Here is a 17,156-nt window from a genome sequence, read left to right as displayed (position 1 = left end):
TGAGTAAACAGATTCACTTGTATCACTTGTATTCACTTTTATAGCACAACAGATGAATGAAGCATTTCACTGTCACAATTTTTCAAGCTGATGTGAGTAATTTTACATCCCAACATGCACAGCTGTTACACGTAACTTGTTTTTGTCCAGTCACTTTTGGTATGTAGAACCTTTAAACTCAGAAATAAATATTAAGAGTACACTACTGAATAAAAACCAGAATATGCCTCACAGGTGATGTTGTTATTTTTGCTGTATGTAGCAGAAGAATATTGAAATCGGTGTCCAAGTGCTGTATATGCAGATTTTTTTTTAAACTTGTGCAAATACTCAACCACTGTGTGCCAGTATTTGGGAATAAAGAGCTGCAACACAGCACAGCGCACAGAATCCCGTCCACTGCTCTAGAGCGGGCACTTTTGCGACGCTCCCCGGCCCCAAGCAGTTTCAAGGGAACCCGAACTGGGCGTTTCTTTGCGGCAACTCCCACGAAAAGTTTTACAAACGGCGCTCCTCGCCAAAACCCGCTCTCATAACTTGATTCAAAGACTCCGGCAAATAAGTATAAAACAACTCGCAAGGTCGTTCTTGTTGCGGTTCAGTTTTTTCTTTTTTTACTCCCGACAACGCAGTATTTATTCGTCGGTAAATATTAGGCTCTGCCATTAAGTTTCTGCGATAGCAAGCAAGCGAGCGTTACTTCTTGTTTATCGAAGCAGTACGGAAACTTCGGTTTAAAACTAAATTGCTATTTGTTGTAAGCGTTGAGCGCGCCGTAATTTGTATTGGAACTGTATATTAGTGCGATTTTGACGAAAGTCACGTCCGTTGAAGTTCGGTTTGCTAGTTCGGCTAACTACGTTTAGCTTTGAGTAACTTTATTTCAAGTCACCTCAAGGGATCGTCGTGAAACTTGCAGACGCTGGGAGAGGGAACGCTGCGCACTACCATTCCCTCACTGCGCCACTTTAAGTGAAATGGGAAGCCTTGAAACCTCCATGTTTGTATCTTGAAATTGCGAGTGGAGTCGAGCACCATATTGAATCAAAGTTGCCAGCTCCTTGTCAAATGGTTTGCAAGTTTCAGACGTCTAACTTTAGAAAGTATCTCAGCCTACGACACCGACCGACGTGTAATGGGCGAGCTTTAGGCCAATTGTTGCAAGTTTTCCTGGTGCGCCTCCGTTGCGGTCCTGCATGTTAAGTTGGTTTAATGCAGCGCAGAGTCGGCGGACAATCTCTAACTTTAAAGTGTGAGGTCAGCACTCTGGACCAGACCTGGATGTGATGGACAGTCCGTCCTCAATAATCACTCAAGTCAGCCGGGATGAAGAGGGAAATAAAGCCGCGGGAGAGAGGGGTGAGTTTTCTTTTTATTTCGGTGCCGCATCGATTCTGTACTCATATACAAAGAAGCGGGGGAAGTTTCGTGTCACAATTCTCTTGACTTCGATTTCCCAATCTTCAACTGTAGGGGTTTTATCTTCTCATCTTAACCCGGACAAAACTTAACAATCCACCCGGGTACTTTTCTTCAGCGTGAAAATGGAGCAGAAACAAGTTTTCAGCACTAAAGTAAACTGTCACCGTTCGACCGCTCTGTAGAAAGATTGTGGCTGCGGGCCTTTGGTCTGTGATGAAAGTCAAGGAAATGACGCACCAGGCCGCATCAACACTGCCCGCACATTTCACACTGTATTTATGCTGCAAAGTAATAGTCCAGATCTGAAAGTATTTTTAGTAATATTATACATGCATTACCGTGGAAATGCACTCATGATATTAAAAGCAATAATATGAAACGTGTTTTTTTATGTTGGAGTTAATCAATGTGGGCCATCTTTGTGATGATTGGGGTTCTAAATTATAGTATCACATAAGTGTACCTTAACTGTAAACAGTAAATTTCAGAGAAAATCAAATCATGCCAATCGATGTAGTGTAAAATCTGAAAAGTAAACAGATGAATGGAGTGCAGCAGAGGGTCTACTATATATTGTATATCTTGATTCAAGTAGTGCTAAATTGAAAAATTGCAGTACTAGTACTTCAGAAAATACTATTTGAGTTCATATACTTGATATCGTCCATCACCGCAAAAGTAACTTAAAAATGAAATATAGATATACAATGCTGACAGGACGTCAAATAGAAGCTTTATTTTAGTAATAAAAGCATAGGAGAACAACATCGTAATTCCTTTCGACCGTTATAATCCTGATCATTGTATATATTTTACTGAGGGACAGAGAGCCTTTCACTGACAGGACCATGAATCTCTGGGACTGTGACAAATACAGGAGATAACAGCATGTAGTGTAAATGCAGGTTACTGAATAATCAGGTGACCTATCAGTCATCATCCCAGAGAAAAATTCTGCCAGTTGCCCTGAGCAAGGCCAAACCCCACATTCTGTCCTGTTGATATATATATATATATATATATATATACATAGATTTTTATATCTATAAATATGTTAACATATTACTTGAAAAGCAACTGTACACACATTCACACAGTTTACAATTTATGTAGCAGTGATTTGGTTTGAACTGTATTTGCTCTTGTATTTTTTAGTAGTCTAATTTGACATAACAGTGTCAAATCCTTTATTTACTTTATTTGCCTCAAGAAATATATCTGAATATGGTAACATAACTTTAATTTCATATAGCAATTACCTAACTTTTTGTGCGTCTACTTTTTATGTTTCCATGATTATTTTTCACTCTATGCTATCCCCGCAAGCGATGAAAGTTTGAATGTCGGGCTCTCAATGAATCACAGTTTGGAATAGTCTCAGTCTTAAGTACTTTGATAGCATTCAGGTTTTATTTTACTATCGTAGGTTTAGGATAAGATAGGTTCCTTATTCAAGTCTACATCATTGGTTGCATTCACATCAGATTTATGACTTATAATCTAATGCATAAGTTTACATTGTTTCCAAATTAAGGAGTATTCTTTAGTCTTTGATGTCAGGACAAAAGGTCACTTGGCAGAAATGTTTGTATCTGTGGGTCTGAAGTTTGTATCACAATGAGACTTGAGAGCAAACAGATATCTGCAGTATATCTGATATTTGTTTCAATTTTGCCATTCATACTGTAACATTAAAGAAATCAGGAATCAATAAGACGTGGATTGAAATTCCAACTACCTAATTTGTAATCAATGATTTTTCAGGGAACAATTCCGGCTACTCTTTTTGAAGTTTTGATACTCTAACTTTTGTATTTATAGAATGTTCTGTGCTTTAAACTAGATCATCTTTAGAGTTAAATTTCAGAGAGCCATAGTTCACAATGTAAGTTTCAGAGGCTGAGAAAACTGACCAACATAGTTCTTCACATTGTTATGACTGCAGTGTAATGTTGAGAACCTTGATCAAAACGAATGTTCCATGTTGAACTTAAAAAAAAAAGAAATAAACAAGATAGATTGCACAAATGCAAGTTGATGTTTATCATTAGACTGCTAGAGTCAAATCAAACAGCCTGTGCAAATAGCCATACTTTGCTACCACATCACTTTTAGAACGAACAAAGTTTTAATTGTAAGTAATGTGTTTGTTTTTTAATGATGTAACATGTCTCTCTGTGATCAGCCATGACAATTGTCTTGGAGGAATGTGAAGGTCAGATTTCAGTGGACGACGGAAGTAGGAATATACGTAGGGAGCACATTGTGAGGTCACAAGAGACTACTTGGTCAATTTAGTTTCTGTTTATGCGTCTTTGATTGGCACACCAGCTCTTGGTGGCATTTCAGGCATCTTCGTTCTACTTTTTTTTTGGTCTTAAGCCAGCTGCTTTCTTTCCACAAGTGTTTTTTTTAAACTGAGAGATTCAAGCAAACTAGCCATCCAGTGTTGTTCTATCTAAGATAATTTTACTGGGAGTTGTGAAAGCTAAATGAATATGTCATTGTCTCAAACCATTTTTAAGCTGCATATGTCATTTACCCGGAGGTCTTTGAATAGGTCAGCATATCGCAGTTTGCTTGCAGTTCATTTCCAAAATTATCACAGAATTTTGCCCATTAGTCTGTAAAAAAATGTCAGCGATGTTACAAAGGCTCAACTGCCAATGCGTGATGTCATGAAAAGCATACCAGTCCTCTGCAAAAGGCTAAACCTTTGGCAAGTATACAGTGTTTGCTGAATATAAGACATCATTGCTGTTGATTTCAATTATTTAACGAGTGACATCACTAGAAAATTGTTGTATTATTAATTGTTTCCAAACTCATGGGGATTTAAAAATAAATGTCAAGAAATGGTCAGCTATTTGGCATGAAGTAACTTGAACACAGGCAATGCATTAGTAATTAATTGCTAGAAAATGAGCATTTATTCAAATTGTGCATTCTAACATCAGATTGGTGATGCTGTGTCAATTTTTTTTCATTTTTCAAAATGTTTTCAAAATAAATTGTGAATTCTGCTTTAAGAAAAAAATAACCACTAACCTCACTCTTAAATTATCACTAACTTGGAATTTTTGGCATAACTATCATGCTGTTCATTTGACTCAATGTCACCCAGCGCAAAAAGTGACCAAAAATGTTTACTTTCGTTGAGTACAATGTTGGAATTGATTCTTGCATACTTAAGAATTTGACCATGTAATTAAGATAGCTTGATTGAAACCTGCAAGAAAGAGTTCAGAATTTTGGATTTTCTTTCTTATTTTTAAATTTGTATTTTATTTCTTTGTTCATTCACACTGGCTATATTTGCTATATTAGAACTATAGTCCATTTCATTCAAGGGTTTTAATGTCCTATTGCTTTCTCAAGCTTTTTAACAAAGAATTGCTGAAGATGACCCATTGATCGGGGTAAATTTTGTCATTGCCAACAGCAGGCACTGGGGATTCAGCTACTTCCCACATTGATAAAAGTGTGATGTTTTAAGATATTTGGATCAAAATCTGTCCTAGCTGACTTCATAGTATCATCATACTCCCTGTTTTTAAGGCAGGAATGTTGAAAAACATTCAAAGAATAATTACTAGTGAGTACTTCAGTCAGAGCGAATTGTGGACCTGACAATGCCTTGCACGGATAATATTTGAATCAGGAAATCACGTGTCCCAGTAATGTGAAATTAATGGCAACGAAAACATTTGGAGCCGTAAAGCTGTATTTGATAGTTCAGGTTGTTTTCGCAGTTATATTTTCTATTGCTAATGGGCAAGTATTTGCTTAGAGTGTCAGTAGTGATAAACAGGGCATCAAAAATTGATACGCTTTTGAACTTTCCACACCATTTAAAATGTGATGGCATGCAAACTCCTGAGAAGAAATTAAATCCTGACAAAACTGAGTGTGAGGAGAAACTGCGTGGATAATCATATGGCAGGCATTCTCCTACCACACTAAAACAAGCAGCTTCCTCCATTGATACCCGCCTGTTTCCTCTTCCTGTTTTGGCCCTTGCTGAGCAGAGGCCAAAACAGCAGAGGCCACTGGAGGGTCAGACGGGGTCTGAATCCACAAATTGGAGTAGGAGGGAAAAGGGAGAAAATGAAAGAGGCAACAACAGAAGTTTGTGTGTTGGTAATGCGATCACGTCCAGACAGAAAGAGAATGTTGCAGAGAAAGACAGAAACAAAGACAAAAAAGTGAGGAGGAGGGTTCATTTATGATTAGTGGGACTCTTGAGTAGTTCTGACATCACAACGTGGGACGGGCAGGAACGACAGAGGTTAAAATCATAAAGGTCAGCTTATTAAGCTGCTGACCTTCCAAGAGGAAACAGTTTTGATTCACTGGGAATAACTGTGAAAAATATTCATGAAACATTTCACATTTTTTGCCTCTCACCACTTGCATTCTTCCAAACTGTCCACCCACTTTACTTTAGCCTCTGAGGTTTATTATTTTTCGATTATCATCTAAGTAAGTCAATTAGCAAAATCGTTTTCATTATTTAGTTCACAACAGGGGCTAAAAAAAGCTAGAATGAGCACATTTGAAGACATTTTTTGTTAATTTTGTCTTAAAAGTAGTCATCTTATGCTAATAGTGAATGGTGGGGTAAACAGGGTTAACATGTATTTCAAGTAAGAAAATGGATTTTGTAACTTTGCTTGTTTTTTTTTTTTCTGGTGCAGCTGTGACAAGGCCTCATTAGACATGCTTGGTGTCTTTCCCAAGTGAGACAATGGCCATGATGTAACTTGCTATACTTACCAAACAATGACTTACATGCGATTGTTGCCCTGTGACACATGTTGCATTTTAGTTCCCCCTGGTTTTCTTTGACTGCCATCAGAATCCCAGCTAGCTCTCACTTTGATTGGATGTGTAGGCGCATTGTCTGAGGCACTGGTTCGTGATATGGCAGACGTGCTCACAGAGTTAAGACACTAAACATACATCTTTCTTCAGTTTTAAAAATTGATAAGCATACTTATTCCCATTTCAATGTAATTTTTTTCTTGAGTCACAATTGGGATATGCTTGGGAGTGTTATAGGTTCAGCTTTGTTATCTAGACAAATCTAAAATCTTAATGCATGATGTCACTTTGGCTGTTTTTTGCAGTTAAATACAATGTAACACAAAGGAGTTGCGATATTAAGGGGTTTTTAGAAAGATCTGAAATAAACTTTAAGGGGGACCCTCTGCTGGGCCCTTTCTACATTAAATCTAAATGCTTATCCTGTCAGATGGCACCTGGATTAGATCAGTTGGCATGCTCTAACATTAAATGGATAGTTTGGTTCTTGTCCAAACTGAGGTGGAAAATGAATCATGTTTTCTTTTCAATTTTTTCCTTCCAATGATGTATCTTTCACAATGTAAACTAAAACAAGATAAAATGATTATAGTGTCACCTTCTGTGTTGCAACAATCTTGTGACAGAAACAGAACCTTTGTTCAGTGTGAGTGAATGTTTGAAACACTTGAAGATGGAGTTGCAAGACTGCAGTCACTCTCCAGAACCAATGAATAATGCAAATACATAAATTGTAATGTTAGTGTACCTGAAAATATGTGTGAAATCAGGATTACGCTGGCCATTTTCAGTTTTCAAATTGCTTCCATACCGCAAATATATGCATTATAATTATTTCAGCAGTAGTATGTTTATGGAAATCAGTCCAACATGAGGTTCGTTTCCATCGTGAGGTTTTCTAGTTGCTACGTACAATTTTTCCCCCCAGATTGCTAAAATGAAAGAAGTGACATCTAAGGAACTGCTTAAAAATGAAATTCTTGAATGTGTGAAACATTACACAATAAATCTGCATAATTCTGATCCAGGTCTCTAAAAAACAGTGTTTGAACAAATCGCTTGGCAGTGAAAGGTTATACAAAGTGTATTTAAAGTCAAAATGTTCATTGGTGGCGATATAGTCTGTTTCTTATTGACATCAGTGGGAAGGTTATGCAAGCGCCCCGGGCAGACACGTGGGCCTCCAGGATTGTGCATATGACAGAAGTATGAAGAGTGTTCCAAGATATCTTTTTACAGTTTTCATACACTTAATGACAAGATCAGTTTCTTTATACTCAACATGAATTAAGAGTGCAATACAGTCGTGGCTGCTTTCTTATTTTGTTCTGTTTGTTTTTTTTCCCTCAAATCTTTTAAATATTTTAACTCCTCAAAGTAGCTGCTCAAAGTACAGGTTCTAAGTATCTAGCTGTTTGTCACCAAACTGTTGAAAGGCTCAAGTGTATTAACTTTTAAATTGGAAAAAAACAAAAACAAAAAAAAGGCAGGACCTGGACAGAAAAGGGCTGTTTTGTGATCAGTGTCGTTTGCTTTGCTCATTCTGGGATTTACATGTTCATTCACATCAAACATGTATTTCCATGGTAAACATGTACACTTGCTTTTCCATGTTGAGTTTATTGTCAGCTTTTAGCAGACAAAGTTCTATTTTAGCAGATACAAGGAGTTTTATTCATTGTAATAGATAAGGCATTTCAGCAGTGGAATAAGCTCATTAGATGCTCTCCTAGAATACTAAGAGTTGTGATCTGTCATACATAGATGGAATCACAAACATGGACATTCATGACTAACTTTGTTTTTCTTTTGCTTAGGATCTTCACCCTCTCTGTCCTCTAAGAAGCCACGGAGTGGGGGCATCTTCTCCATTTTCTCCTGCTGCCTGTGTAGGGACCAGCCTGAACCTCCACCAGTCAACAATAATGCCCCACTGCTGGTTGAAGAGAATGGAACAGTCTGTAAGGTGTGTTGACCCATGAATAGATTTGCTTCACTTTTTGGTCTTGTTTTAGCAACGATGTCACAATAAGGACCTTTTTTTTTTTTAAATCTATTTTTCTTTAAATCTTATAAAATGGCTGGTAATGTTTATTTGTTGTTTCCAGGTAAAACCACTGCTTCCCCCAGTGAAGTCGAAAGACTCGGGAAAAGTCTGTGTTGTTATAGATCTGGATGAGACGTTAGTTCACAGCTCTTTTAAGGTAAGCAGTATCTCTCTCGAGCACAAGCGGCTGTGTAATGTTGTCTTTATCTACTGTTACAAGTGTTCTCTTTCATTTCCAAAATTTACTATGGATCTTAAAGAAATCCTTACGGCAATGTAGCACATAGTTGTCCTTTGTGATCACATCACATCATAAGATAGTTCTGTGTAATAGTAAGACTGTAAAGTCTGTTTTTCTGTTTTTCTCTTCCATCTAGTTGTTGTTGGCTCTGAGTGACATTTCTGTCAGTGCTGGCAAGTGCCAAACCCAAACTAGCTGGTGCCTAAAGCCCAAATAAACTGCTGTTCCTTCTTGTACACACACTGGAGACTGTTTTTCTCTACCTGTGCCTGTCTGTCCTGCAGTAACCCTGAATGTAAATGTTTTATTACACAAGTGTTGTATTTGATTATGACTGTTTGGTTTTGTTAATTTCTTTTTAAATTCTCTACCCCTTCTTTCAACAGCCTGTGAACAATGCAGATTTCATCATTCCTGTGGAAATAGATGGAACAGTACACCAGGTACTGCTATGTTATTGATCACATGTTATGTGCTTTACTCTAATGTGACTGCACTTCATCGTCCTTTCAGCTGAGTGCTAGCAAGACACTCAAGTTAAAATTGCGATGTGCACACAGCATTGCCAGGATTAAAGGAATCTGAAGCTTCGTGGAGATGACATACCAGGGGTCTGGGCCTGATTCAAGTAATCCAGGATAGGTTTGTTCAGACAAACACAGCCTGTTCCGGATGACTTGTTTCAGGAACGTTGCCCTAAGCAACATCCAGCACATAAAGAAGAAAGTAACTCCTAGATACACTTGGAGCTAAATGTTTATAGCATAAGGTGACCTTAAGTTTTGCAGGGAAATGGCAATTGTTTTGTCTTGTCTAATTATTTAATTCAGATGTAAATGTAAAACCACGAAGACTAAGAAAGTACAGAAAACCTGCGCTGTAGTTTGTAATTTGAAGCAAGAGAAAATGTCATTGGGCCTCGAAAAACATGACTTTTAGAATCTACAAAATACTGTGGTTAAAATGTTTGTGTGTATTACAGGTGTATGTGCTGAAGCGTCCCCATGTGGATGAGTTCCTGAAGAGGATGGGAGAGCTGTTTGAATGCGTACTGTTCACTGCCAGTTTAGCCAAGGTGAAATCTCTTTACTGAGCATGTACACAAACAAAAACTAGCCGTCAATGCATCAACAATGTCACATTTAAAATACAGCATATGTAAACAAAGATTCAGAGTAGAAGCGATTCAGTGGTTTACCTTTCCTTCATAGTTATGATGTCTTCTGATCAAAATATCGTTAGACCTATTTTATGCATAAATATGACCACCGGCGGCTATGTTGATTTTGAGTTAAAATTGGGAAATTTTACGCTATTGAAAGATTTTTTAACAGAAGGGCTCAGCTCATGGCCATAAAAGGGGCTGTACTTAGGGTGTGGGGACTGGGCTGCCTGTCTAAAGTTCTCAAAGTGCTGTTCCCTGGCATACAGCAACCAAATTCAAATACAAAATCTTGATTTGTCCCTTGGGGGCAATTACAAAAGCTTGATATGCAATAATAAAGCTTATATGAAAAAAGTAAGAAGTGAACTATATTAAGGAAAATTTAGTGTTGTCCTGGAGGAAAATGTTTCCATGCATGCTTATATGGATCCCATCAATCTCAAATAGAAATGTAACATTATTGTCACAAATATTTTGAATAGTTTAATTAACATGAAATTCATTCTTGTAAATCATTTCATTGTTCAATCTTTTTTTTCTGTGGTTAATTAATGGAATTATTAGTTAAATATACACGTAAGGCCCACTTAAGTGAGAGCAGCAGAAACTGCAAAGGAAACACAGCCAGTGAATAACATGGCATGAGTGTGTAAGAGGAGGGTGAAAAAGACAAAAAAAATCCTGAAAAGCAAAAAATTAACTATATTTAGAACATGTTCTTAATTGCCATAGTAATTACCTGGCACAATTACATTCTGTAATAGTATTTTATTTAGAGTCGGATAAGACAGTGATAGTGAAATCATCATATGGAGAGATTAACAGCACACAACATGATGAACATCACTACAAAAATGACCTGCGAGATATCACTGAACATCTTATCCTGAATTGTCATATTTCTGTGTGCTGAGATTTCCATAACTCGTAACTTGTACTGTAACACTTCCAAGATCCAATACAAAATATTGAGCTATGGCAAAGACACCCATAGTTTTTATAGATTCTTTTTTTTTTTTCATAGGTTTAATATTCAAGCATTATTTCTAAATGAATTGGCTTGAACACTATGTAACAAAGGACCATTTGAAGAGTGAAATATCTGTGAAAATACGTTTCCAATGTCAGGTTCCCTTATTTTTCCATTTCAGTATGCTGACCCCGTCTCTGATCTTCTCGACAAGTGGGGGGCTTTTCGCTGTCGTCTGTTCAGAGAGTCATGTGTCTTCCACCGAGGAAACTATGTCAAGGATCTGAGTCGCCTAGGTCGTGATCTCAACAAGGTCATCATTGTGGATAACTCCCCTGCCTCCTACTTCTTTCACCCCGACAACGCCGTAAGTACTTCCGGACATTAACATTTGCCATTGCCATGTTTTTCAATACGACACTCATCAAAAGATAATCAAACCTTGGGTTTTCTTCCATCCTCAGTTTTATTAACTGGTCTCTTACTCAGGCCAGTGTTTACTTGGACTTGGACATGATACACTGAACCATCTAGAATTTAGTCAGAGGATATCCATACATTGATTATTATCTATGATACTTAATAATTTCATTCACAGTTAAAATATTGGTAACTGATTTTACTGTTCTATTTGTCTCCAGTAAATGAATATCATTGTTTGCAAATCATATATAAATGACGTGAGTAAACTGATGTTAAGTCGGTTAGTCACCAGTGAGTCGTATCAAAAAAAAACAGACCGATCTTTTATTTTGATGCTATAAAAAGCTGCATGCTTATTGCATATAGCTTAGTGTGCACTGTGTCTGACAATTGATTTCGATTAACTATCTGGATATTATGTCACATATCAGAATCTTACATAAAGCTGTAGTTTTTTTTTTTCGAGGGTTAACAAGCATTCACAAAATGTGTAGAAATATCTACTCCTGTTCTATCAGAACAACAAATTCTTTTTTGAGGGATCCTTTTTTTGTGTCTTCTTAAGTCCTTGTTTCACTACTTCACACAGATATTTAAACCAGTTATGAATCTGTTACGACAAAACCTGTTTTTATTGGTGGATGCATTAAATATTGGTATGGCGACAGCTGTAAGGTACAACTAAACAAACAAACAAAGCAAATGGAAAATAGCAGGCGTCTGTGGCAGGCACAGGTGAGAGAGTCAGTGGCCAACCAACAGGCAGTCCTTTTACGCGTCACCTCAGGAAGCAACTTCATACCGTTAGAGCTGGAAATAGGGACTCAGTCTTGATGTTTTCTCAATTATAATATGATTTGATTAGGCGGTCTATAAAAAAAGAAAAAGATCAGTGCGGTAGCGGAATTTGACCAATGCGTTCTGTTTCCATTGCTGATAGTGTGTAATTTCTTCTAGGTGCCTGTAGCCTCCTGGTTTGATGACATGTCTGACACAGAGCTGCTGGACCTCATCCCATTCTTCGAAAGGCTGAGCAAAGTGGATAATGTCTACACAGTCCTCAAGCATCAAGGGACCGCAAGCTAACAGTGTTGGACTTTTCATCTCACCTCAAAACAAACAGCGTACAAAAACAGTTAACACAGACACCAGTGAGGCTTCAGCTTTCACTGCCCACCTGATCACAGACTGCTTCACAGCTGACAGCCCTCAGCTCCCCAGTATCTAACTCAGATCACTGCAGGGACTATATCGTGACTTTGACCAGTGTCATCCTTGCCTGGTCAGCCTGACAACTGCCTGAAAATTGCCTTTATCCGTGTAAATCGCTATGAACCAGCCAATTGAGTGTGTGGATGGGTGGATATTTGAGGACAGTCCTGCAGGGTCACTTGCAGCCATGAATCCTCTGGATGTAGACTGAGCCAAGCAGGCAGACTCTTCAAACCAGCACAGGATTCAGTTGGAGGAAAAACTGCAGAAAGGTTTACATTCAAATAAATATCAGTTTTGTTGTTGAAGTACCAGATGGTGTATATGCACTCAAGATGCCTTTTAAACTTTATGGAAGAGCAATATGTTTTTCACATAGCCTAATTTTGTCCCACTATTTGTAGGCAAGGCATTTAACGGCAGTGCCATTTTTGTATTTTTAAGAAATTATGATAATCTGGCAGTGCTGTTGACAAGCCAATCAAAAAGGCAAATTCTAATCTAATCAAAAGATGTTAAATACCTAGATTACTACAATTTAATTTGACAGCACTTTACAAGTAATCTATTGTAGGTTTCCCGTTGTAAAAACTGATTATAGTACAATTTGTATACACCTTCAGTGCGATGGTGAACCGTTTTGAAAATCCACTAGTATTTTGCATCACAATAATTACTATACTCAGGAGAGAAACAGAATGTCTGTGAGAGATTAAAAGAATTTTAAAGTAACTCGATTGCTCTAAAAGTTTTTAAAATGTTTTTTAAGAAAAACTGCAAGTACAAATTGACTCACTGTGTTACATCTCCTTCAGCAACGAACCAACGAAGCCCCAAAAACACGGAAAGGACTCAGGATCTCTAAGACCGTTAAAGTGATATTCTCATTCTACAAAAAGACCACTTGACAGGTTAACCTACTTTTTTGAAGCCACACGCACAACTTAAGTTTTATTGACAGGCTGCATCTGAGCAGTGAATGAATGTTGTACGGTGCAAAAAAAAAGTTAATATTTAGCTTGTCAGTGGGGTCCTTATAAAGTACAGCTTTCTGTGTTATTGTTCCTAAGCGGTACACAAATGGTGGAAATAATTTCAGTTCTGTGGAATAAAAGCGTCTGTGTCCGTGGAAACTGCCATGCGGGGTCAAGGATGTGTGAGGTGTTGATGCTTGGTGATTAGGCACACATTTTAACATACAAAGTGGTTTAATTTAGTCCAAAATAAAGGAGAAATCCACCCTGAAATCATCAACACAGTCAGTAATCAACGATTTACTGTATTTTTTTTCTGTGATTTGGCAGATCAGCATAATACTGTTGAGAAGCTGAAAAACAGCTGAATCCAGTATTGCATGTGCTTCATTTTTCATTTAAAGCAATGACAAAGGTGCATAATTTCATCGACAAAATTGAACAATAACACAAGTTAATTCAACCTGCATTTAAACAAGTTAATGTTCTTTGCATCTGCCTGGGTCTTCATGAGAAGTAAACATAAAGCAAACTGATCAGTTCATTTTCATTACTCTGATAAAGGCCAATTAAAACAGGTTAACTAACAATATGAATAACCATTGTCTTTCTGTCATGCTGAACATGATGTGTTGCAGTGCATTCGGGGTGGAATTGCTCTTAAAATAGAGACCAGATGAGTGTGGCACACAGTCTGTATTTTTGTAGCTTTGCATGATGTTTTTGCTCAGTTTCTCCAGCAATGCAATCCTTTTGTGTGGTCAGTTTAATGGAGCTTCTAAAGAGTCTTTTCTCTCTATTATTTCACTTATGCATCGACAATAGTGTGCGTTGACACTGATGAATGAGACGGTGGATTTGACTAAAAGCCTATATGACTGGCTTGCAAAGCAACTTCACCAAGATGGAGCAGGGATGACAAATCTATTACATTAAGAGTTACTACAATATTTGTTCATGTTTAACAGATTCTTGTCAATCAAATTAGCCTTTTTCATTTTTAAATTTCCTTTTTTCTTGTTTCTTGCCAATGAGTGATCATCTGATACAATATTTACTGTTTCCAAATAGGAAACATTGTTTCTTTGCTGTTATCATTCAAAACCTGGTTGTTACCTCATATATTAACAGGTAATACATGGATCAGAAACACCAGCACATGACTAAAAGGATAGTATCTCACTGTTGTAGGCACATAACAGGGTAAATATTTGTAAATGTGTTTCAGTGGAGCCATGTCATGCAGATAACCTGGAAATCATTGGATGAGAGGATGATATTTATAGGAAGCTGTCAGTCATGTGATTACATGAACAAGTGTGTCACTACAGGGCCCATTCGCCGATACTGTACTTCTCACACATTCAGTAGATTTTTTGAGATGAGATTTTGTTTTGCACAGCAATTAAGCAAACAAATGTCATTAATATATGGAATATTCATGTTACTGTACTCGTGATTTGAATAGATGTAACCTAATTTTTGTCCAGTTTTATCAAGTCATATATGGACTTTCACTGTATGTAATAATGCCATTTTCCATAAATGCTAAAAGAATGACAGCACAAGTGTTGCTTGTCTCGTCACTAAGTCTTTGCTCAGACATAATTCATTTTCTGACTTTAATATTCTTGGACAACATTATGATAGCAATCTCAAATTGGGGAAAAAAAAGGAGAAAAATATTCAAACATCTCTGAACTGGGAAAATAATCAAATTACTAAAGACATAGAAAAGGCATTTTTCATAGAAAAACTAAAATGAAAATTTCAGAGGACAAAGTATGAAATGTATACATATTCTTGTATTTAAATGTTTCTAGAAGTCCATGAAAGTGTCATACTAATTACCAAGATTGTTATTTTATCATTTCAGAGAATCAGAGCAAATGTATGAAACTGTCAGACAAGAAAGTTCTGTTTTTTCTACAAAAAAAGGTCAATATTTGTCAGGCTCTCCGACTGTTTGATACTTAAATGCAGTTTAAAAACAAATTACAAAAACTGTTCAAAACATCTGTTGTGCTCCTTTTTAGACTTATTTTTGAATACTTCTTCTAGTTCAGTATTCTAATATAGATATCCAATTTTGATTTTAAATGTATACTCGGACCTGGATTTTGAACAAATGGACATGCACAAGGAGGAAAAAAACAAAGCATATATGAGAAAACCCTTTACTTTTAGGGATTTTAATGACAATAGAAGAACTAGAAAAATTTACCAGGGAAATAAAGATAATCACAGATTTAAAAAGGAATAATTGGCTTAAAATGTTGAATCTGACACATGGCCTTTGAAGTGCAGGCCTGCCAAACACAATATACATTTAAAGTGTTTTAGAGTGTTATTTTTACATTCAACCTTTCTCCATCCCTACTTCATCGGTCTATTCCTCCAGCACAGTGAGCGTGGCGCTGCTCTTGGCCTTGCCAATCGTGAACTTCACCAGCCCGCACATGTCCACACTTGTGTTCTTCAGGGTGAGTTTGTGGACTGTCCCGTGATTTTCAAGGCGAACGGAGGGGCCCTGGACAAGATTCTCTCCATTCAGAGTCCAAACTGGAGGTTTGTTGATGGCGACAGACACCTCGCACTGAAAAGTCACTGGGTCATGCTCCTTCACCTCCTGGTCGTCCAGCTCTGTGATCATCACCAGGGCCTGGGCTGCAGAGCAAGGAGCACACACTTTATATATTTCATAAAATTTCAAAAGCGTTTTCCACATTGAAAAGTGAAACCTTGTCATTTGCGCTGCATGTATACAAAGTGCCTCTGCCTTCCACAGGAAGGAGACCAGGGAACTTTTACTCAGTCAATCAAAAACAACTCAAAGTTGAAAAGCAACTTTGCTGCAGTATAAACCTTGATGTGATAACTGTTGGAATCTGCGTTTCAAGGTTTAAGATTTTCTGCATTTATTTGATTTGATTTTTCATGCACTTTCGAAAGCGTTCAGAGTGCTCCATCTAAGCAAACCCAAACCAAAATCATGGGGCAGATGACGGATGATATTCTGGAAGAAAATACTATTGGAAACACAGCGGGTAATGAGGTCTGATAAGTGACATATTATTACTGCAAAATGATATAGATAGCTATCATTAAGTAGACATGACAAAATTTTATCTTGGTGTATTATAGGTCTTGTTGGTCGTTGTCGTTTTGAAAAAAAAAATGTTTTGATTTTTATGTGTTTGTTTTTTTCTTCATCCCATCACATCCTATTATCAGGGCGAATTGTTACCTGTTCTCGTTACCTATACTCTGGGACAAGGGGTTGGCAGGCGTGGAAAAGTCAGAGACTGAATCCCGTCTCCACTACAGTAATGTAATTTTACTTTAAAAAGTTTATATATAAATATAAATTCAAGACGGGGACATTTCGACGAAAGCAAAGTTGCTTGGTTATGACTGACATCTTCGGACATCGTTGCTAATGTTAGCAAAATATGCTAATGCCGGATATGGTCATGCGGTCAAACTGAACGGCGCTAGAGGACAAATCTGTCCGCTTCTCCGGGAGGTCTGCTGGGAGAAAACTGCGGGACCGTCACCCAGATCACCTCAGGTGACACCTCATACAAAACACATTCAAGCGGAAATATCGAAACACAATCCGCGCAGTGGATGGTTTGGAAAGGTCGACGGTCGCGGAGCAGCTGGTAAGAGTCACAAGTCTGTTCCTTCCACCGGAATCACACAGCTGGTCAGGGTTAACTGCAGGGAACGTTGGGGATACGATTCAACAGGAGTGGGAAATATACTGACTTTGAATGTAGTTTGTGGTTTGCATGTTCTGCTTGGGTTTGCTCCAGGTTTCATGATGTCCTCCAACAATACCACAACACGCAGTGGGTTCATTGGGGACCATACTG

The 17,156-nt window shown here is 37.6% G+C and overlaps 2 protein-coding genes across 2 annotated transcripts in view; one reads left to right on the top strand and one right to left on the bottom strand.

Moving 5' to 3' along the window:
* The first annotated feature begins 485 nt into the window (after window positions 1-485).
* On the top strand, window positions 486-14,846 carry LOC147233498 (carboxy-terminal domain RNA polymerase II polypeptide A small phosphatase 1-like). The gene is made up of 7 exons (XM_086148352.1): window positions 486-1,359; window positions 8,064-8,212; window positions 8,355-8,450; window positions 8,921-8,977; window positions 9,517-9,609; window positions 10,851-11,036; window positions 12,050-14,846. Exons 1-7 carry the CDS (start codon window positions 1,287-1,289, stop codon window positions 12,176-12,178), a joined length of 783 nt encoding a protein of 260 aa, XP_086004478.1. The 5' UTR covers window positions 486-1,286; the 3' UTR covers window positions 12,179-14,846.
* obsl1a (obscurin like cytoskeletal adaptor 1a) overlaps window positions 12,773-17,156 on the bottom strand; it is an 18,409-nt gene continuing 14,025 nt past the window's right edge. Inside the window, exon 25 of the mRNA XM_086148351.1 lies at window positions 12,773-15,945. Within this exon, the coding sequence (XP_086004477.1) occupies window positions 15,668-15,945 (278 nt within the window). The 3' untranslated portion in view covers window positions 12,773-15,667. The remainder of the gene's footprint in view (window positions 15,946-17,156) is intronic.

This window comes from Fistularia commersonii, chromosome 6, assembly GCF_037954325.1.
Source record: "Fistularia commersonii isolate RoL2024-O1a breed Wild chromosome 6, RoL_Fcom_v1.0, whole genome shotgun sequence".
Taxonomy (NCBI): Eukaryota; Metazoa; Chordata; class Actinopteri; order Syngnathiformes; family Fistulariidae; genus Fistularia; species Fistularia commersonii.
Note: the sequence above shows the minus strand (reverse complement) of the source record. Positions and strands in the feature narration are given on the sequence as shown.